Here is a 24007-nt window from a genome sequence, read left to right on the forward strand (position 1 = left end):
TTGGTTTATAGCTTAATTAATATCTTGACCTTGAGAGGGAGCTATACAATGTACAGAGTTTATTATTTAAAATTTCATAACTTTAGAGTTTAGACTCGATTTCAACAGCGACAACGATCACTGAATATTGTAGGGTAGCATATGCTTCCAATATATTCATTTGAACCAAATTCATGACCCCCTACCAAAACGTTGTATTACCTTTAAACCTTTGACTGTAGAATGTCATTTTGAATTTTTTTCTATGTTACATTGCAAATTCATCCCACATTTCATGAGTTTGAAAAACTTCAACTAAGGTTTTTATACTTGTGAAATGTAAGTGAATGTCACTTTGTGATAGTTATTTATTTTTGTCTGAACATAATTATTTGTTTTGTATAAAATATATATAATGCTCATGTTATTATACGGAATCTATCTCTGCACGAGCTTCATTTTTGATTTGGTAACTATTGCAGTGAGGATGTTGTCTACATTATCTCTCAAAGTGTGCTAGAGGTAGGCTAGAAAAGGCTAGAAATGGCTAGATTGCATTTGAACTGTACAAGAAAATACTGATACATGTCTAAATGAATATTGCAGAATAAGTCTTATTGGAGTCAATAAATGGACAATGAAAATATCGTAAAATCAAAAGGAATGAAGATTTTGTTTTTATTGATCATAGTAATATATATATTCATATAATATTTATTATATAGTAATGAATTATCAATAGATTTGTACAGTAATGACAAACAATTACATAATGATAACAATAGTATAACAATGAAACATTATATAAATTACAGTTAAAACCGACTGGAAATTTTCTTTCAAAACAGTTTAACAAGTTAAAGTAACCAAAAAAGTTAGAAATAGTGGAATATTGCTCTGAAGGAAACGAATCGTGACAAGATCTGAATATATGCAGTGTACATTACTGATTCACTAAATTCATATCAAATTCAAATTGAGAATTTCAATGTGAAAAGTTACAAAACTGGCTATATCTACATGTGAATTTACAAAAATTTGACTGTATATTCGTGATTTTCTTTTTTTTTTTCATTATTTCAAAAGGAATTCAAATGAATGGAAACAAATTTGAAATTCATAATTCACAGAATACAAGTTGATGACAAAATGTTCGATATTCCCTAATTACAAGTGATTGCATTAATGCAGTCCATTAATTTAATGTAACCAAATAAACAAATACGGGAACATCATTTCATATTGAGTTTATACTCTAAGTACAAAAAGACCCTAGTAGGATTACAAAATTTCTGAAGGCATAGAAATATAAAACAAATGTATGGGTATTGCAGTAATTATCATTAATCTCTAAGCAACAATGTGCAAATGGTCATCAATTTGAGTCTTCTAAACTCTTTAAAACATGGGCGTTACATACTAAATCCCAGTAGTTTTAATGGTTTTAGATGTCAGGGGATCGTTTTTCAATTTAATGTAAACCTTTATCAAAATTTCTTCACCTAGTATAGCAGAGGAAAGCAAGGTACATAGATGCCATGTACGTCCTTTTAACTCTTTATAAGCCAAACAAATAATCTCACTGTGCACATTGTAGTTAAAATGGAACAGATATACCAAAATATTTTTTTATCTATTTTCCAGTGAAACATAAATCTATACCAGTGTTAAAAGGGTTGTCATGGAGCTAAACAAGACCAGAAACGGGTAAATTAAAAAAAAAAAGTGTTGCACAAAGCAACCCTCAATAAGTGCCCATCGTTTCGTGCAAAATTGCACATGTGGTAAACAGGCCACTGTTTGGAGAGGGGCAGAAGGCAAGTGATTTGTTAAAATCCATGACATTACTATTTTGTGTCGATTGGTTTACCAAAGCCTTTCCATTTTCCTGGGTAAGAAATAGAATGCATTATTAAATGTTTAAAAATTATTCATCGTATTTCTAATGAGGAAAGAATGGTACATGTACATGTATGGAGTTACTTTATTTTTTCTATTGCTTCCTGTGCCATGAATTGAATGAAGATTATTTTTGCCTCTGTACGGACTCTGATATCAAGTTACATGTACTTTAATTCGTCCGAGACGTAAATTTAGACAATTTAAGCCAAAACTGACAATGGATTTTTAAACGTAGTAAACTACATTTGTACAACGTACACAGCAAAAATATAAGCTGTGTTCTTGGGATTCATCAAGTACATTTAAGTACCATGGCAAGCTTATTATGCAAAGGAATTGTATCATTTGATAAGTAACAAAGCAACAATTTTTGCTCTATCCTACCTATTTTGAAGTTACATTATATGCTGTCTTGTGATATGGCAAACATTAAACAGATGTTCATAGCATTATCTACTGACATATAGCTGACTTTTCTTTCCAAGGGGATAACAAAAATTACCTATTAAGATAACAAGCATACAGCAATGCCTATGTTTACATCAATTCATTGTTCTTGTAAGATTTAAAAAGAAAAGAAAGAAATACCCTTTCCGAAAAAGACTCTCTGACAACTAAATAAAGTTTAGCACTAGAATGTTTCACGACTGGTACAGTAACTTATTGCATAGGACTCCCTTATATTATAGAAATCATTCATATTGTATTATTATCCTGACTTTTCTCATACTTGTGTGCAATAGTTAAAATCATTTTGGCCCTCATTTATTACAAAGATGCCTGCATTGTGACTAAGAACACTTTAGAGGCAATTACCAAATTTATTGAAAAGTCATGTTTTCACTCGAGGTACAGTTCATCATTTGTTGATTTCATTATTTTTTGTCCTAAATTTTTCAGTAATCTATCATAATATACAAACAAAATAATTGGCAAGTTTCATATAAAATGTAATTTACTGTGAAAAAGCATTACTTTGCTTTTTTTTTGTTTTCTTCAAGCTTGGGGTGAGTTTGTGAGAATTAAAAAAAAACCATTGGCTCCAAAAAGTCATTTGAGGAATCATAATTTGCTTTGTTGCTGCTCATGATAGTCAGGTTTGTTTTTGCTTTAGTCTAAAGAAATGTAAACTGTACCCTAAGTGGTTAACAATTATTCTTTGTCATTAAAGAGGATGGGACTTCATAAGTCCAATTTAATATCCTTGAAAGTTGTGAAGAATAACAACCATTTGCAAACACAAGAAGGATAGTGATAATCCAAGCAATTCTGAAACAAAGCTTCTCATTAAAATTTAAAAAATTGGGTGTTTAGATTTCAAAGTGAAATTAAAAAATAATTTTCTGCGAAGATGCCCTATGGCTATTAAAGTGAAAAATATGTCTGCGGAAAGTGGTTAAAAAGAAACTTCAAATCAACTTGACATGTGTTCCCCAGTCTAAATCTCGTGCACATGAAAAATTGAAGATATATTATTATGCTGAATTTTGTGTCTGTATTGACTTTACTTTGCAAGCAGTCACACCTACTTGCATGTATAATGTATTATTTTATCCCATGTTTAAAGAGAGCCTAAAATGACCGGATCAAAGCATACAGAAACACTGAAAGACATTTTCCTAACAATATAAATATAGAGGAATACAAATTTTCTTCACTGCTCACTTTTTAGGGGTTTGCAAATGGTTGTCATGACTACACTCAAACAAAACAATTACGTTGGTTGTCTATACCCTTGTGCTAAGTGTTGTCCTTGGATTGTTCAATGGGAAATATTTATGAAAGTCAGTGATTTATACAATAGCACCTAAATATTCCGAATGAGTGGATTAATATTGCAACATGATATAGATATATACACATACATATTTACATATCAATAAATTTTGTCATTTGTGAAATGTAATATAGCTCTTTCTGGCATACACTTTCTTTTTGTCAAATACATGCTAACAGCACACAAAAAAGGCAAGTTATCTTCAAACCCCCTAAAAATAGGGTATTCTTCCTCACAAACAAGTACACATGTATACAAAAACTGTACAAAAATTGCCGACAAAGCTTCTTTGCAAGTCCCAACATTATGCCTAATCTGTCTTACATCAAAATGCAGTACTTTCTTATAAACATCTGAATAGCTACATAGGTATATCTGCATTAAAATACTGCTATACTTGCACAAAAACAAATAAAACTTGTCTATATTTCTCTTCTTTGGGATAAGAATTTGTTTCTTCTGTTACTACAATATAACCATAAGCTTTATATAGTGAAATCTAGAAAATAAAATCTATTGTTTCTTTAATTGGAATACAATGAATACAAACAAAAGCCATCACCTTTCGACCACACAGACACAAACCATCCAAATCTTTAAGAGAAAATTGTAATTTTCAATTGCTACAAAACAAGGAATGCTGAAATTGGAAAATATCACTTTTTAATATCTAAATCTGAATGTGAAAAAATATGTACATACAACATGCCAAACAATAGATCAAACAAAAAACAACAAAAGTTACATTTCAAATCAAACATAGCACAATTTATCAATAACAATAATTTTTGCATTAATTCTAGATAGAAAGTTTGTACAAATGGAGTCACAATATAATGACATTTACAAGCTAGTACAAATGAGGGAAATTATTATTTATTTACTGAAGTACAAATTATTACATGGTGAATTAATACTCTTTGATTGTGGATACAAACAAGTACTGAGTTGGAAAAGGAACAAGAAATGCGTGATAAAAGCCCATTTTTTGTCATCTAATGGGTACTAAGTAGCCAGTGTTACATTACCCATTAACTCATGAGCAGAAAAGTGGGAAATTATTTCATCTTTAAAGTTAAGTTAAAAACTGTGTCTGGTCTCGAATTGTGTCAAATATTCTTATACGTGAACAATTAAATAGTCAATAAAGTGTTAAATATAACATGCACAAATTGCACATTCAATTGAACACACTCAGGCACTTAGATTTAAAAGAGGAATGCAAAACCCCTTCAAAGGAAAAAAAACACAATAGAGAAATGAGGTACTCTTTCAAAATATGACAATAGATCCCCTACGGCCTCATCAGCTTCTTCCCTGATCGCCACCCTCCGATCTCCTCTCTGACTTGAGTCGAACGAACTCCCGCGCCACCTCGTCATTCGTTCGCTGGGATAGGATGCGTAAGATAGTCCCACCCGTGTCGTTGACGTGCAGCTTGCGTCCTAACGTACACACGCAGGCACAGCTGCCGCATTCCACGATGGTGTGGAGCTGAAGTACGCCAATCCCGATGAGGTGGTCTTCCCTGGCGAAGCAGTAGTCCTTCACGCAGAAGTGAAGCTCATAAGAGATGGGCTCATCCTCGTTACCTAGGATGCTATAGGTTACAATGGAATTCAAAGGTCAAAGGTTAAAGGTCATTCCTAATTTGATCCATGCAACATTTTAATCATAGACAAAAAAAATTTATTAAACTTGAACCACATGATATATCAGCATTTTCAATTTCCAAATACCATAGACTCAATTGTATTCTGTTATAGAACTAGATTTATAATCCTTTTTACCATACATAGGGCACCATACTACAATCACAAAAGTATTCTGTAAAACAAACTATGTAATCATTTTTAATTTTAGTAGTAACATATAAAGCTTTCACTGTTCTATCTTGTACTAAAACTTGTGGCCACAACATTAATGACATCAGAAGTTACATGTACATAAGTTATTTTTAGACGTTTTAAAATTACACTTTGAAATATGGACAATATTCTAATAACATAAATATTGGTATTGATAGATACAAAAATGGGCTTGTTTATATAGGAGAAACAATGGCAGAGTCACACCTGTGCATTTGAATTTTCAGGACATTAGAAGAAAATGTTTGAGAAAACAGAAGGTGGACTATGTTTTCTTTGGAGATATCTTACTCCGATGTAGACGTAGTAAAAATTTCCCGTTTCATGAATGCTTAATTACTATCAATACCTTTCATAAATCTTGCAGAGATTTATTTTTTATGGAAAGTATAACTTACAATTGGAAGGTCTCGTTGTATTTGGGTGCCCAGTTGTTGGCCTTGGACTTGGTGGAATGTTTGCGTCTTTTATCGCTGAGATGTGGTCCAATCATGTAGACTTCTACAAACGGTCGGAACATACTTGTCGTGTTCCATTTCAATCCATTGCAGGCAACCACTGAAAAACAGAAGTAAATAAGCATTCAATTAATTGACATACATCACACCAAGCATGCTGAATGGTTTTTAGAAATATTACAATTTAATCTTTTTATTGTTTTCATCTGTTTCAAGATATAGGGCAGCTAACTATCAACCTAAATTTGATCTTACCGAGTTGCTTTGACTATTAACTATCAAAATATGCAAAAAAAATCATATTCTGTTGTTGAAGAAATAAATTCATAAAGCACATCTCAGCAGAGGAGACAGAGTATAAAAAGAATAGTACATTGACCTTTCTAGAGTACTGACCTTTGACATTGACCTTGTGTTCCCCTGTGCCAGGATGGGTGAAGAGGTCGACCTGGATGGAGAGCTCACCAAACGACTGGTTGCCACTTGGTTGATCTGTAATCCAAGAAATAAATAACAAAAAAATATCATTGTTAATTAAGTGTGTCATTTATTAAAATGTATTTCTCTCACAACTCCTCTGAAATAATAATAATAATAATACTCAGTTTTTATATAGCGCTTATTAGAATCACTAAGCGCTTCCAAACTTGGAGATTATTACCCCGGCTTTAGCTGTGCTGCCATTGCGGCGCTCTAGCATATCAAAGAATTAATTCCTGCCAGGTACCCGTATCACTGTCGCAGGACATATGATAACGTATAAGAGGAAAAACATCTTTTATGGGTTCCAAGAATATATATGTATATATGTTTTTTTAAATTATCATTATCATTTTTAAATTTATTATTATTTTTTTTTTTTTTAAATCATTGTTTAATCTATATATTTATTATCATTATTATTATTTTCTTTCGGGGGGGGGGGGGAGGGGTTAAGTGTTCTTTGAAGTACTCTTGATCGGGGGTTCCATGGGGCTAGTGATAGAATAACTGAGAATTTAAGAATTATATTTCATATAAGATATGGACGAGACAGAAAGAGAGACATAGCCAGACAGTCAGAAACAAAGACAGAGGTCAGACAGATAAAGAGGGAGAGAGGGAGGGAGGGATCGAGGGAGGGAGGGAGGGAGGGAGAAAGACAGACAGAGAGAGAGAGAGAGAGAGAGAGAAAGAGATAAATAAATAGAGAGTAAGATAAACAGATGGGAGAATATCAAAGCCAAGAAGGATGGAGGGAAAACCAGAATTGAGATTTTAAAAACAAATACAGAATTAGATCTTGCACTAAAAACAACCACATACACATGATATATATATATTTAGACATTACCTTGTTGATTCTGCGTCTGGACAAAGGTCTTGATAAGCATGTCGGTGGTCTGGGTGTAGAGAGAGAGGGCGTACCGCAACGACTGAAGCTCCGGACTCTTCTCCAGAAAGTTGCGCTTGAGGCCATTGCCGGAGCCATGGAAGTATTGCTGTGGATGGGCGAAAGAACCCTGTTGCATGCGGGGAAGGGAAGCAATGTTAAACGGCTCGGAATGAAATTTCAAATAAATTGATCACAAAAACCTTCCAAAATCCTTCCAAATCGAAGTCTAGGATTGTTCTAAGGCAATTTCCAAATACATGTGAATACCATTGTAGAAATCCTTGTCTCTTGATTTTATTTTTTGAACTATTTAAAGAAATATTATTAAGTAGTAAAGAGTAGCAACTTGTATTTATGCTCATATGCACAGCATTTACTGAAATCTACCTTAATTCTTTACATTACATAACAATATTATCACTATAATTATTTTACTTCATACATTTTACTGTGATAGCTACAAAATAATAATTAAAAATGGGGCTTCCTTGCAGAGTTCCACCATCAACAAATATTTTATAGATTACATGTACCTATAGGATCGTGTATGTTGTGGTCCATGTCATTTAAATTTGTGATTCAGTTTTAAAACATGCATAAATTAAGATTAAGTATTACATATTATATAGTTAGTCTCTTTATGCTTAGAAATTGATTGCAATCAAAGGTGAACATTTAAAAAGAATATTTTAGTGGACAGTATAGTAAGCCTAACTATATTATCATAACAGTATAACTGCAAACGCATGCATTTTATTTCTGTATGTTCTTAAAGTCCCCATCACACCAAACTAATTTTCACTACATTCTGGAAAATGTTGCCAAACGGGCTCCTACGTTGTGCAAACAGAGGGAACATAGTAGCAACTGTTTAAGAACTTCATGGACGGGCTCGGACTGGCTTGGACGGGAAGGGTGCTCTAGAACTTTTAGCCTGTTCAAAACTTTGAACAGGGTGGTCGGGGGACAAACTAGTTAGAACAATTAAGTTGCATACTAGTTAGAATGGGTTTGGATGTATTGGGAACTTTTTGGGCTCTTTTTTTAATAAATCTTTTTTATAAGCAATCTGATGAAGGCAATTTTGTAGCTCACAGGGGAGAAATCGCCCGTCGCCCCTGTGTATTTCGAGAGTTGGTCTAAACTGACTACGGACGGGCTTGGACTGCTTGGAAATTTACCCGATCTGAACTTAATATGAACCAACTGTGGACGGGATACAGACGAGAAAGTGGACGTATTGAGGACTATTTGTTTATGAACAAACTATCACATCCTACCCTGACTACAACCATTTTTACGATTTTGTTTTAAGGAAGGGGCAGAACGTAGTGAGAACTAGTTGGTGTGATGGGTGCTTTATGAAATCTGATTTCATCAGAACTTAAATCTGATCAATTTTATATGGAAAAATACATTTTGCATTGTCTATCAAAATTTCATGTCCTTTTTATTTCACTTTCTCTTTAAAATAATACAAATTACACAGAAGATGTTACTGATGCGACATCGAAAGCAAATTATAATTCCACTTCACACGTTAGTCACTTTTAAACCAAACATCTTAAAGAACAATTAAGCACACTGAACAAAACATCACAACTGCTTCTATAGCAGAACTACACATCTTAAGCAGTGTTAACAAACTAGTAAAAGCTGTGCAAAGACCAAAAACACAAATTCTAATCAGTTAGCTAAAAGAGCCATCTAACAATGCTGCCACAAATGGTTAGAAAACTGTCAACAACAAAAAGTACATACACAGTAAACATAAAACAAATATACCAAACAATACAAATAAAGATAAGAAAAACAATTATAAATTAGTAAGCAATTCATGACATGACACACATCAAGGGGATCTGGTACTAATAGCACAACAAAAATCAAACTTAAAAACACATTTAGAATAAAATTGACTTCATCTTTTTAGGTGTGCTTGATTTTATTTTAAAATACGAAATAAGTTTGAAAAACTGAGATGAGTAATTTTGTCATATTCAAACAATTGTCATTTTAGGGTGCCAATATACCCCTGACAAACAATAAGTACCAACAAAATATATTTGAGAATTTAATCTATATCAACGTATCTATGATCCAAAGGCCTTATGTGGAAATTATTCAATTTATTAATAATATTAAGAATTACTTTTTCATACTATTTTAATTCTTCAAAACCATTTTACATTTCTTTGAATGTTTACTGAATATTCATTTACTTATTTTTCATTCAACATTTTTTACATAGGGATTGACTTACTTGAGTAGCTTTTTAAATCTATCCATGCTATGTTAACTAAGAGCTGGAACAGAAATGCACAACAAACATATTCAAAACTGATAATATTCAAAACTTGAGTAGCATTTTGAATTTATCCATGCCATGTTAAAGGTACTATGTCCCATTTGCAGGCCCAAAAAATGAAAATGTTGAATTCCAACGGCATTTGAAAGATAATACTAATGTAGAAATTCCCTCAGAACAAAAGGGTTTATAAATGTTTTTTGAGGAAAAATAATGACGGTTAGTGTCATATTCATAATTCCTGCAAAGTTCTACAGAATTTCATGTTGGCCGCAAAAGGGATACACTACCTTTAACTAAGAGCTGGAACAAAAGTGCACAACAAACAAACATATTCAATACTGATCAAACATACAACAACATCACAAATTCAAAAGTGTACCAATCACTAAAACATGTTTTGCTCTTGATGTAAGGGGTTCCATGTCCCTATAGTGTATCAAAAATATGGGCTTCAAATATCACTTCTACAAAGACGTATTTCTATTTTATTACACCCTATGTGAACAGTATAACGACTTACGAGTGGATTAGTTTAATACTGCAGGCATACAAACTCACATGGAACGCAAGTCCAACTTTGGTTCCGTGCATGCCCCATACGCAGGATTTCATGTTATCCTTCGCTTTTCTTCCTACTTCTTATCCGTTTACCTATAGAATGCCAGGTAAATTTTCTTTGAGGTTCATTTTATACATTGAAGTATATTAAACAAGTTACGTTTTTTAGAGGACTGGTACACTTTAAATCATAAAAGGAGGGGGTCACAAATATATAAAAACATCAAAACATCAAAGTGCGAATGTGCAAAAGCAGCTGGTTGCTGTGATAGCATCACTGTTTCCATAGCAACAAAGATGGATACCTTGATATGATCAAGAGCAACTTCTAAAACGGCACATTGTTTGGGGGACAGGTTCTTGTTTTCTTCCTTGTTCACGTCCTGTAACAAAGATCAGAAAATTGGTTACTCTCTCGTCTGATCATATACATATATTAAAAATACAAACATATTGAGAGTTTTCCATTCTTCACAAACATGTTTATAATCGCCTTTTTATGTTTTTAAATAAGTGTACTATTATCACTGAATTCCAATATGCTCTTAAGAATCATTCACAATTTCAGGTACTCAGAAAAGTATATTTAAGAATGAAATCAACGCGATGGGCTGAATTCCTATTTTAACAAAAAAATTAAGTACACTCATGGGAAACTCTATCACTTAAAAAAAATATGTAAAGGTTTGATACTGTCAAGGAACTAAATAATTTCAATAGGAAATATATGATGAACATCTATTAATATCTTTCAGAGTGTATTGTGAAATGGAGATTATTTATTATTGAAAATTTGTTTATACCTTGGTTTCTCCGCCATGCCCTTGCAGCTTGGCTAATGCTGGATTGAGTGTGGCAAGAATTGAACTCATCTGAAAAAGAACATTAAAAAAAGGATTATAATCATTATCAATTTAATTTATGTTGTCTAATTCTCCTTCCTCTTCTTCCCCTTCTTCTCCTTCTCATTCTTCTTCTTCTTCTCCTTCCGATTCTTCTTCTTCTTCTACACCACCTCCTCATCCCTCTCTTCCTCCTCAATATACATACATGTAAACATTAGCATATCTCTCCTAATTACATTTACTCTAACCACCATTCCCTTGACAACCATCATTATGGTGGCCAATACCATAACTGACATTATCATCCCTATCATCTTCATCTCCATCATCATCATCATCGTCGTCATCTACATCATCATCATCTCCATCGTCATCAAAACCACCATCATCATCACCACCATCATCACCATCATCATCATCATCATCATCATCATCATCATCATCATCATCATCATCATCATCATCATCATCATCATCATCATCATCATCATCATCATCACCATCATCATCATCATCATAATCATCATCACCATCGTTATCATCAAAAACCTCTCCACCAACATCAAAACCTTCATCTTTATCATCATCACTGTCTTCATCATCATCATCATCATTATCATCATCACCATTCATTATCATCATCATCAAAATCCTCTCCAATATCAACGAAACCATCATCCTCATCACCATCATCATCGTCATCATCATCATCACCATCACAACAATCATCATCCATCTTGCTCTTACCGAGACATCACTCATGGGTGGTAGTACGACAACCTTCTCCACGGTACTGATGACGATCTTCCACATCTCCTTGAGGAGTCTCTTCCATACTGTCTTCTCACAGTTCTGAGCCAACACTGACAGACTGATGAGAAAGAGAAAGAGAGAGAGGGAGAATAAAAACAAGTTAAGTTATATCAGTTCAGTTCCCTCACTGTTCTACACAAAATCTATTACCTATGTGAATATTCATTTCCCTATAATAAACACTAAAATATAACACTAAGATGGTTCAAATTGTTAACATATTCATGTCTGTTGCATATTTAATATATTGATATTTAAAGTCCATTGAAAATGCAATAGGTTGATAGCTAATATACATGTAACTCCAAGACGATACTTTAAAATACATAGAGTCTACTCCCAAATCATTTTTATTTCTATGTAGAGGGCAATTCAGTATTAAAAATTTGAACATCTTTACAGAAGTAATATTGGAAGCTAATATTTTGAATAAAGGATATAAGTATATGGAACCCCCACACACGGAGCTGTTTTGGTCATTGGTCTTCTAAATATAAGGATATCAAAGAGTTGTTGTTCTTACTTTCCATCAAGGATCTCCATGAGTGGTCTGAGTACCATGACAGCATCAGATTCATTGTTGCTTCTCTGGTTGGGTTGACCTTGACCTCTGATCTCACCCAGTTGGGCGCTCAGCCCCTCTATACCCTCGTGAAGACGTGGTACAAAGCTGAAATAAAAAATTACATGATTATGATTCAATCCATTTTTTAACATGTCGACTACTGAATTTTCATATTTTCCATTTCCCAGAAAAAACTTGATTCGAGCTAGTAGGCAATTTGTTAAAAGATAGTGGGATCTTAGCTGCTCTATGCTATTATGAAGGCGAGGGATAAAGCTGATGAAGACAAAATGGACAAAACATGATAAGAGTCCGGTTATACCATCTTCATTATCATCATGAACAACAATATCATCATCACCATCATTATCGGACACAAGGCAAACATACAGAAGGCCTGGGGGGTGTTTCACAAAGATCCTAAGTTGAACTTATCTCCAAGTTGGACTTAACTACTATGGAAAGCTGTTAGTATCTATGAAAATATTTTGTAAAAATTATTTTAAAAGGCATCAAATGTTGATTCAAATCCTTCTTTTTTTCTATTATCAAGGAGATTTCATGTTCTGGATGTGGAATTTATAAAAAATCTAAAATACTTCAATTTTCGCTATTGAATATCCTTTATTTTAAAGCTACAAATGGCTCTCCATAATTGTTAAGTCCAACTTAGAGTTAAGTTCGACTTAGGGTCTTTGTGAAACACCCCCAGGTGTTATCTAGAGCTGATATGGAACTATCCTGTGATAGGAAGTGGAAGAGATCAGTTTTAGGAAACAAAATAAAAGCAGGATGAGGTTATGCAAACGAAAGGGAAGAGAGTGATTTCTTTTAAAGAGAGAGAATGCTAGTAACAGGTAGAAAGAGAAACAGGGGGGAAATAGGGCACAGACAAGGTGCAAACAGGAATTAAAGGAAGACATGTATATATGCAAGATGAGAAATTTCCAAGAAAGAGGTAGAGATGAATTAAAAGACAGGGTTCTAGTCATTTTTCCCTCATGGCTTTAAAAGACCCAGATATTTACAGCAAGGAAAAGAAGCATTTCACACACTAAAATGCCACCACACTTAATCATCCCGAGGACATTGTGTTTGGACACACTACAACATATCAGATACCGATTGCTTTCTTCTCCTGGTCTTCCCTGATTTCCAAAAAAGCTGGATACCCCCAAAGAAGATAAGCGGGAGATAATTTACCTCTTTGCGAAAACTTTGCTGAGTTGGTCTAAGACTTCGTTGAGGCTGCCCTGGAGCTTCTTCAAAGTGTCTGCAGCCTCTGCGTCTAGCTTCTCTCCTCCCATCGACTCAAATACCTTCTCCAGGTATACCCTGAGCTGCTGGATGTTGTTCATGAGGATGCAGGCTTGGAGGGACTGTAGAAGATGACACAAACAACCAAGTATTATTTATAAGTATACTTACACATAATATCATACCACTGTGCAGTTTTTATGTTGATTGTTATTTGTAAAGAATTCATATCTATTGACAAAGGAACTTACTATTTCTTCCTTGTTGCAGTAGCGGGCAAACTTCTCAGTGACAATGTCTGCATAGGCAAGTAATACTCTGTTGACAGTCTGTAAAGGAAATCACACAAACCAATTAACACATTTTTAGCTGTTGCTATAATGATTCATGAATACAACCATTACAAACAAAACATATAAACAATTGCATGAGATCAAATTGTAATTTTTGATATTTACCTTATTGTCATAATGGATGTAAAATAGAAAATAATGGGGAAAAAACTAGTTCAAAGACATATTTTGGGGGTATGTGCGCATCGCACCAGCCTTACAATTGACACAGGAAAAGGAGGTGGTGGTTCTTATAATGACAATTTGGGGAGTCTGTGGACAAGGGCCATTAGGGTCGTACCCTTAATACTAGATGTAAGCTCATTTTCTACTCTGGTTCTGGATGGCTATGTATTTATCTTTTTTTAAATCAGATGATTTTGTTTGATAACTCACATTTGCAAATTTCCTCATGTATCTATTGACGATCTCCGGGTCCGGGCACTCGAGACGACGAATGATATCAAAGCTCTGGTTGATCTGGGTGAAGACATCAACCACGGAGCAAGAGAATCGAGCATGCTCGGAGCTCTTCTGGAAGTTCTCCTTGGCGTCCCTCTCGAGGGCGCCATGCAGGAACTCCATGGACAGTTCCTCGTTCTCACGCAGCCACTGCATGACGAACGGCTCAAACCAGCTATAAAACAATGTACATAGGATACAATTAAAATGAGTTATAACATCTGTAAACTACTGGCCATGAAGCCAATACATCATGAATGTATCTACAAATTCTCTCGTTACCTATTTAATAATTGATGTTGATATTTAATTTGTATACCCTACATCTAACCTAAAACCTAACCTAGAGCCCAACTGCAACTCCAACCCTAACCCCAAAATCTAATCCCTAACCCCTAAATCCACCCCTAACTTTAACTCCTAAATATAACCCCTAACCCCTAACCATAACCCCAAACCCTACCCATACATCTAACCCCTAACCCAAAATCTAACCCCTAACCCATAACCACAAATCTAACCCCTAACCCCTAACCCTATCCCTAACCTTTACCCTCACCCTAACCCCACACCTTTGTTTTGAAAAATAAAGCCTTAAGCAAATATAATTCATTTCTGTACTAACCTGGCATACTCTGGTGTCCTGTTCTCGTATTCAGTGACTCCTTCCACGTACTTGTTGAACATCCACTTCACCTTGAAATGAAGGTTCATGTATTCTGCACTCGTACATAACCTCTGCTGGTCATGCTCTGTTATAAGGGTCAAAAGGTTACAGACAAAAAGTTGGTGAGCCCTTAGTGAAACTAAAAGCATGTCAAAGCAGCAACTGCAGTCTTAAATGGTAACAGAACTGTTCACCTCTTTCTTTTTCAACAATAACAAAAAAATCAGAATGCCAGTCAGTATAGTCATAAGATGACAATACAACAGACTGTGGCCTGTATATAATTGGACAAGAAGATAACACAAAAAGATAAAAAGGGAAATATTTACTCGCAAAATTTGATCGCAACAGTTCAAATAAATACATAATGGACAAACAAAACATTTAAAAAAAATCTGCTTAGACACAGGATTCCTTTTGATTGAACCCCCCCCCCCCAAAAAAAAAAAAAAAAAATTAAATTGACACCATAGAGGTACACATGTATATCATTTATGCACGATTCAACTTCTTCCATTTAAAGATGAAATCATTTCATGGAAATCAACCCATTAGTCATGGTTTTATATTCACTGAAAGCTTGTAGTGCTTCAAAGTACTTCTAAGAAGTTAATCCAGAGTTATCTCAATCATATTATTCAATGTCTTGAGAGGTTTCATCAGTTATTAAGCTAGCAAGCTATCGTCCATACATACACCCACATCCACACCCACACATGCATACAGGTTTCTGGCGTAAATCCAGGACTGATATGTACACATAAGTATCTTATTACATGTTAGAGGACGCACATGTTTGTAGGAATAAAACATCCTAAGGACAATCTGGAAATTAAAAAAATAACCGAGGACCTTCTTTTTCTGAACGAATGCATGTAGAGCAACTAAACAAACGTACCCCTATATAAAAGGGTCTCAAAATGTAAGCAATTTACAGGGTTCTTGTACTGAAGACATCCTTGTTTTGTGAGTGGTCATCAAAGTGAAGGTACAGTCCTTATGAGTGTCCTCGATACCCATGAACCCGTACACTCCCATACCCACGCATACAAACGCACATGCATGTATTTACCTTCAAGAGCAGACTTCATATCTTTGGCAAAGCCACACCACATCATGCTAGCTGATAGTACACCCACGTTCAGCTCATTGGGAAACCTGAACAGAAAGAGAGAGAGAGAGAGAGAGAGAGAAAGAGAGAGAGAGAGAGAGAGAGAGGAAGAGAGAGAGAGAGAGAGAGAGAGAAAGAGAGAGAGAGAGAGAGAGAGGGAGAGAGAGAGAGAGAGAGAAAGAGAGAGAGAGAGAGACTAATTAGGATTTTACTTACATGAGGCTTGTTTACACATAATGCAGGAAACTCCAGGGAACTATCATGGAGGGTTCTTTGTACATATGTAAGTGAATCACACGTGAGGATATACAAGTAGCTGGATGCAGCAAAGGATCTATTCCTACTCTCTTATCTCGTTCGTAGAAGATACGGAAATTCAACGTGTTTAACGCTGACGTCATGATAAAAGAAACTATCGTGGTTAACTGCATCATACAGGAACGAGCCTTTGCAGATATTCTAAAACAATATAATGTAAAACGCCTGCTAACAAAAATAATGTAGTTCCATAAATTTACTTAAAAATACCAAACAAACAACCTGCTGAATTACAACTTACTGATTTAACCGAGAACGCAGGTTCGAAACTGAGTCACGTCATTCGGATGGTGTTGTTAAAGGGCTGTCCCCAGCATAAATAATCATATCTGATTGATACACATCTGTAAAAACACAATTATACACACAACTTACTGGTTGAGCACTGAGGTGTAGGTAGTCTTGTCTTCTTCTATGACAGAGACGATGAGGGATATCATCTTGGTCCAGAAGTCGAGGCTGCGTGGCCCGTTGGGGTCTTCCGGGTCGGGCTGCTTGACGGGTTGATCCGGTTGGAACTCTCGTTGGTACAGCTCAAAGCAGTTATCCCTGATGTAGTCGTAGGTGGATTGTAGACAGGCCTTGACGCACCCTAGGACCACTGAGGCAGCTCTAGGTGGACTGGCTTGCTCTTGCACCTGTTGGAGACGTACGGAACAATATGAGGATTTCAATGTACTTGAAGAAAAGGTCCAGGTAAGACGGTTGCAAGGTATAATTTAAAAAAATCAACAAATTTCATGCCCCAAACCTTTCATGCACGCCTAAGCAGAATGAGTGCATCAGAATAAATTTCAGTCCTGAGCTTTTAAAGTAGTCTCTTTTTAAGGATACTCTAAAATATATAATATTGATAGTACAACTACACAAACGCTCTTTCCTTAGGGCTAGATTGATATTTTAAAAATAGAACAGAACATGTTCACAATATCACTATATACATTGAACATCAAGTAAGTATCAAGTGCTTTACACTAATATTGTTTAAGTCCACTGCTTCATGCCCACAAACAATGTTTGCACCATCTCCTCTCCCATACAGACGTAATGAGGCAACATATTTTGCTGCTACAGATTCATTTTTGATTTACAAGCTCGTGTCTGGAAAAGGGTTTACTGTGGAAAGTTTTTCATGTGTCCTTTCAAAATCCATACAAAATTACATGCATTCTATCCCTGACTATTAATATACAGTGCAAGTAGTCTGTTTTGGTTTCATGGGAAAATATCCCACCGCTGCCATCACTGAAGATGATTTCATGTAGCTTACCTTCATTCTGAAGAATGTAATACTGGTTAAGAGGTCCACCATGGATTTGAGATCAGCTAGTCTGTCTACGGTATCAGCAGGGAAGTTATTCTAATAAGCAAAGAAGGAGACAAAGTATCAATAAGAGCCTGTGTCTTATTTGAATAACTAAAATATGTTAGAAGCCATATAAGAATATGTATACAGGATTATAATAGATCTTCTGAACTGATTGAATATACATATGTAAAAACTGTTACATAGAGGGCAATGTGCAGGTTGTGTGTAATTACATGTGCATCTAAATGAAAGGAGATATATTTTTAACATTTATTATAATATATTCAGGCATTTATAGACAGATCATCTTGCTTTTTCTTTTTCTGTTTTCAAGCAAATATGAGTAAAATGTGATCGCTGAGATCATCCAATTGATGATAGTAGTACCAGTTTCTTATATAGCACTTTTTACCAATAACCAAAGTGCTTACAGTATTATCGAATTTTTTCTCTTTCTGAACTATCACACACACTTACTCTGTATGAATTGAGATCTATCCGGACTGAATTGTGAAGTTGATCGAGAAGGCGTACAAACTTCTCTTTCTGCAAATGAATTAACAAAATAAAGGAATATTAAATCTAAGTAAACATTTAAACAAAATGACAACAGAATTTGAACATAACCTTTAGAATTAAACATGTGTACATCAGTCAACAGAGGAGATATAGAAGCCTCATCATCTATGTCAAATGTCATGGTAACATTTACTCATGATATTTAAATTATGTACATGTACATATAATACAAAATAAAGTGAAATTAATATTCACATATATTAGTGATAATATACAAATATGCAATAACACTCGAGGATCTAGCTGAAACTATGGCAACATCAACTAGTACTATTGATGTTCCTTAGTGCAAATAGTGTTAGCTTGTTCCGAGAATGAGTCATTGTATATTTGTTTTATTTCCCTTCCATCTGTTTCATTCCTTGTACACTTCTGTAATAACATGAACCTTATACTCACATTCACATCTTACATTCAGATCGAAAAGAAATAAAAGAAAATTGCATGGCTCAAATGAAACATTGAAGGATGTAAATATGTTTATACAGGTACTGCATTAGTGTAGTGCAGTTATCGCAAAGCGTAAATTGCATGGCTTAAGAGCGCCGTGACACCGCGGGAGTTGCTCGTGCGGAGGCATTTGAAATTCCTGTACGCTCGCTGGAAAAGTTGGTCTGTTTTCGTGAATCCTACTCACCCCGAAGTTGGAGGCTGCGAATCTGTCACTGGCAGAGACCGCAGAGGATGCTGTGGTGTGTGCGTAGAAGGCATTGATATTGGCTAGTAATGTACTCATAACGGCGGGTACGCCTGAGCACATGTACTTAGATGAAAGACAGGAAAAGTGTCTGCAAGAAAGAAGGAAAGTGGTACATGTTTATTAAATTCAAACAAAAATAACATTTCTTACACTTTCCTTGTTCATCGACTTGAAGAGACAAAACAATAAGAATAAAGAAAAAAAATTGTCTAAAATTGCCCCCTTCATTACAATTTCTCTTTTGTTCTTTTCTCTTTCTTTGACTCTTTGTCCAATACCCATACCAGCCTTTCACATCAATACTGTAGCAAATATTGTATATCCAAAGTCATCTCATCTTGCAAGTCATCTTGCAAATAAGAGCTGATATTTTGTGTCCTTGACCCGTACGTTGCCACCAATTTACATGCACCACAGAAGGCATTTCATTACAATGGTGTTTCATAAAAGTTATTAATTCATTGTTAATTTAGTATAAACAATGATATCAAAATTTGCAGTTTAAAGAAGAAAGACTAGCTTAATTGTCTTCATTCAAACCTGCAAAATTTAAAATATGAACTTTGACAGTCAAATAGTAAAAGCCAATTTTCAAATTTCGACTTACGTCATGGCTTGGTAGATGGACTCGATGCCGTATCTCATGGCAAACTCATCCACCACTTCCTGGGCCGTCTCGTCAAAGTAAATCTTCCAGGCATCATCGCCCTTGGCCGATGGAAGCTTTACCTGGCCCCCTTCCTTCATACTCAAGAAGTGGAAGAGATTCTGAATTCAAGAACAAATTATGGTATGATACTAGTTAGTTTATCTTGTCCTGCAGACTAAATGCTTAAGGGTAGAGGGAGTGGGTGTAGAGGAGAGGGTTAAGGTAAATTCATACAAATAAAACTTTCTGACAGGCATTATTTTCCTCCAAAATATCCCTTTTTTAGGATATATACCGACTGCTTATTTGTTGGGTAATAATCATATCTATAGTCCCTTGGAGATCTTGAAACACAGAAATGACCCTCTGAAGGCACAGTACAGTTTTGAGTTCATCTCCAGTCAATAGTTTTAATTATAAGATGATGACGTGGATCCTAATCAAATGATTGGTTGAAAGCGTACACGTGACCGGGCATTTATTTTGCCTAACGCGTAATCGCGCGTAATTTGGGTAATGACCGGTCATTATCAAAATCATGTTAGAAAACACCATTTTATAAAACAAAATAAAACATAATCTTATAAAACAAATAATACACATCATTTTTTTCAGGCATTAGTAAAATTACCCACACTTGGTACCTTCAAAACAGTCCAAACGCCCTTGGCTATCGCCTCGGGCGTGTTAGACTGTTCCAAAAGTACCTCGTGTGGATAATTCTTACTAATGCCCTCACCGATGTGTATTATTTGTATACTATTAACTCTAATACCATTAAATATTTGTATAATATTGGGTCAGTGGCAGTGGTGGGATATGTCCCAAATCTATTAAAAATGACCGGTGACTCACAACTGTCTAAACCTTACCTCATGAAGACAGGTGTATTGTACATGGTATGGGGCCACTGCTTTCTCCTCTCCCTTTATCTCCACTGATATATGCAACCTGATGGCACCCGAGACTGCTGATTTGTCTGTTCTTTTCTCTGCAATTCAAAGTTAATAAGAAAGCTCATAAGATCACACTCATATATCTGTCTATGCATGGATACTATCTTGAGCAAAATATAATTTAAAAAATCTAATATTATACCAAGTATCTTGTCAACCAAGGAAACCAATGAATTATCAAGACTATGTTGGATATTTAATCAGAGTCACCTACATATACTTAAGGTTAAAGGATCGGTGACTTTTTATTTCCAAGATTTTACAGTTTATAAACGTGTAATTCCACCGTTTTACATACCCTATAAAGCAAAACTGTTTATTGATTTGGAAAATAAAATAAAATAGAAAGAAATAGGGAATAGATATTATACAAATAAATCAATAATAAGTGAAACTTTGATGTTCATAAGGAATCTAGTGAAACCCTTGAACAAATGACTTTGAAATCAGAAACATTATTCCCAGAAGAGTTCCAAAGGAATCACTATTACCATCTATGTATTCTTCTTTTGCATCACCGTTTGATTGACAGTTCAATATGTTCTTGCAATTGTGGAACAATGGTATATAAAAATGCAATTTGTAAAACTTAATACAAGTATTTTGCAAACATGAATTTCCTGATATTCTGAAAGTATAATTCATGAAAGCCTCCATGAACTTACCTAGATTATACCAGACATCCATTTCACCGCTTAATGTCCTCACTTCGATGATTGTCTGGCCAAGAAAGTCATCTGACTCTCTCGTCAACTTCTGCATGAGTTTGGACTTCAGGTCATCATCTTCATCCCTGGGAATGGGATAAGATGGACAAGGACTCATTAGTAAAGAGATGACTAACAGATTACAATGGATATCTCAATCAGAGGCAATTAAAATCCTACACAACATCCTGCACCAAAAAGCTCAAATGATGTAAATGTTAAACATGCATTACTCAAATGGTAAACATAAATTACTCTGGCTCATGGAGAAATTTTAAGACCCTATCCGATGAGAATACAACTTGATATATATGGAAAACTAAAAGAATGTAGAATACAAATAAAAAGGAATAAAAAGTATTTATCCTTTCATTATTGCACAAAAGCAAATTAAAACCTCATTTTCCACACACGTTCAAATTACTGGTCAACAGGGGTCAAATTTGCCAAAGTTACAGTGACGACATAACATATGGACCAGATCGTTTTACCTATATAGCTGAGGCGATGAGCCATGCTTAATTAATGCAAAGTCATGGTCATGTCATCAAGTCGATAGCAAGTTTTTAGGTCAACAACTTCCAATTTTCAAAGCTTTAGATTTTGAGTTTTCAGAGAGCTGATACTCCTCTGACAGACACTAAAATGGCATACATATAATTGATATAATTGTAATCTATGGCTTATAAGCTTTATTAAAAGCAAATATTCAACAAATGGGGATGCATCATCAAACATTGAATTTTTAGTCAAAATGTTGAGGGTTCAAAACGCAGTCTGGCACATAATGTCCTTTTTGATCAGACATGAATCTATAATTGCTATTCTTCACCCAGGTGCAGAAGAGAACCTGATAGGCATATGACTCGACCAAAAACACAAACGTATATCAAAATGAGGAATTCACTCGGCATGCTCTTCATGATGGTTTGTAATAAAATTTTAATATAATAATAATGATAATAGTTCATTCTTTTATAGCGCATTTCAGGATTGAAGGCCCTCTCAAAGCGCTTTACAATTTATAAATGGTATATCAGACTTTGATGATATTTATGAAGCTGTTTTGAATTTCAAAAAACAAAGATAGCCTCAATGGGACTTAAATATGATGTACAAAACAAATATCAATCAAAGTAAAATTACATGCACATGTAATCAATATGGATATAGTTTAAAACCAAAAATTTTCATGATAAAAATGCTGTGCAGTTTAATGACTCACCATACTCTGACCTTGATCCTGTCTGAGGAATTGTGGCACTCAAAGAAAAACTTTTCGTTCCACTCGGGGTTGAGGTTCTGCTGAACGGTGCGCGTCCGTTTCTTGACCTTGCCCACCTGAACAGTGACGTAGGGGTCGCTCGTCCCAGTCTTGTCCTTGGCAATGAGACCCTGAGCGCTGACCACAGTGATGGCAAGTTTGGCTGACCACTTGGATGTGCCGTCCAGCACCGACTGCTTGACCGCCTTCATGTGCCCTGAGTGGGGCTGAGGCGGAGTGTTGAAAACCTCCCTGCAAGCCGGAATGAAAGAAGACATGATCAGTATCGGTACGTTAAATCTTTATCTGCAATGGATTGAAGCTCAGAACTGCCAGGTTGTTTGGGGTATATCACGCAAGTGATAAAAGTTGACTATGGCAGTTCTGTTTATTCTCTCGGACGATCAAAGCTGGCGAAGAGTTAATCGCAAACAATAACATGCAGAGTGAATTTCAGATTCATGTGTGCTAATAAAACAAGCAGACATGAATCTCAAACCTGGAGGATGAGGTCTACTGGAGGAATGGTAAAGTAAGTCTGAGTATGCTCTACTTAACACCTCTGTATCATCAGGAATTCCTACACTAATCCTTCTTGATAGTAATATGATTAGAAGTAATTCTGATGCTGCTGATTTTTAATTACTATTCTACCTCTATTAGAGTCAATTACTGAGGAGTGGACAAAGCTTTGACGTCCTTGTGCGTCAAGCTGTATGGCTTCTTTACGTAGGCAAAACAATGATGTGCAGTAGGTAGCCTCCAGTATATTACACAACACCATCATGATTCATAAATATTTTGTCTCTGACATGGTCTATAATAGTCAGTCGTCACATGGAATCCCAAACGGGAATTTGTTAATGTTATCTATAATCTAATAATTCAAAGAATAGCACAATAATAGAAATTTGGCCTGTAATCCCAAATGTGACTTTATTTGAAAACGTCTCATCAAATATGGAATTCATGGAATATGGACTTACTGACAACATTTTCAAGCCAAATACTAATACAAACACTTAATAAAAAATTGGTGAAGGGCAGTTAGTAATTTTTTCCATATATATCAATGGTCACTTGGAAGGATTCATAATTTTGGGTGAAATGAAGAAAAATCTGGAATTTGTTGCATGGGTGTCGCAATCGTCGTTCATTTCTAATAAGAATACTAAAAGAATAATAATTCTATTCCACCGCAGACATCTTTTGATTTTTTTTATTCACTATGGAGTAAAACCCAAG

The 24007-nt window shown here is 35.0% G+C and overlaps 1 protein-coding gene across 5 annotated transcripts in view; it reads right to left on the minus strand.

The window, feature by feature from the left end:
• Positions 1–2766: 2766 nt before the first annotated feature.
• LOC576527 (protein unc-13 homolog B) overlaps positions 2767–24007 on the minus strand; it is a 56089-nt gene continuing 34848 nt past the window's right edge. For 3 of the 5 annotated variants that reach the window (XM_030976564.1, XM_030976567.1, XM_030976565.1), the window contains 21 exons: positions 22724–23014; positions 21457–21584; positions 20708–20826; positions 19794–19954; positions 19124–19274; positions 18385–18453; positions 17869–17958; positions 16974–17236; positions 16242–16327; positions 15128–15254; positions 14437–14677; positions 13960–14037; positions 13655–13830; positions 12410–12556; positions 11821–11944; positions 11032–11100; positions 10534–10611; positions 7318–7486; positions 6381–6476; positions 5925–6084; positions 2767–5258 (listed from right to left, as the gene is read on the minus strand). In XM_030976564.1, the coding sequence (XP_030832424.1) occupies positions 4964–5258; positions 5925–6084; positions 6381–6476; positions 7318–7486; positions 10534–10611; positions 11032–11100; positions 11821–11944; positions 12410–12556; positions 13655–13830; positions 13960–14037; positions 14437–14677; positions 15128–15254; positions 16242–16327; positions 16974–17236; positions 17869–17958; positions 18385–18453; positions 19124–19274; positions 19794–19954; positions 20708–20826; positions 21457–21584; positions 22724–23014 (3118 nt within the window). In that variant the 3' untranslated portion in view covers positions 2767–4963. The remainder of the gene's footprint in view (positions 5259–5924; positions 6085–6380; positions 6477–7317; positions 7487–10533; positions 10612–11031; positions 11101–11820; positions 11945–12409; positions 12557–13654; positions 13831–13959; positions 14038–14436; positions 14678–15127; positions 15255–16241; positions 16328–16973; positions 17237–17868; positions 17959–18384; positions 18454–19123; positions 19275–19793; positions 19955–20707; positions 20827–21456; positions 21585–22723; positions 23015–24007) is intronic. The other 2 variants (XM_030976568.1, XM_030976566.1) reach the window with 1 other exon arrangement.

The sequence above is a fragment of the Strongylocentrotus purpuratus genome, unplaced genomic scaffold (genome assembly GCF_000002235.5).
Source record: "Strongylocentrotus purpuratus isolate Spur 01 unplaced genomic scaffold, Spur_5.0 spur5_scaffold_9, whole genome shotgun sequence".
NCBI lineage: Eukaryota > Metazoa > Echinodermata > Echinoidea > Camarodonta > Strongylocentrotidae > Strongylocentrotus > Strongylocentrotus purpuratus.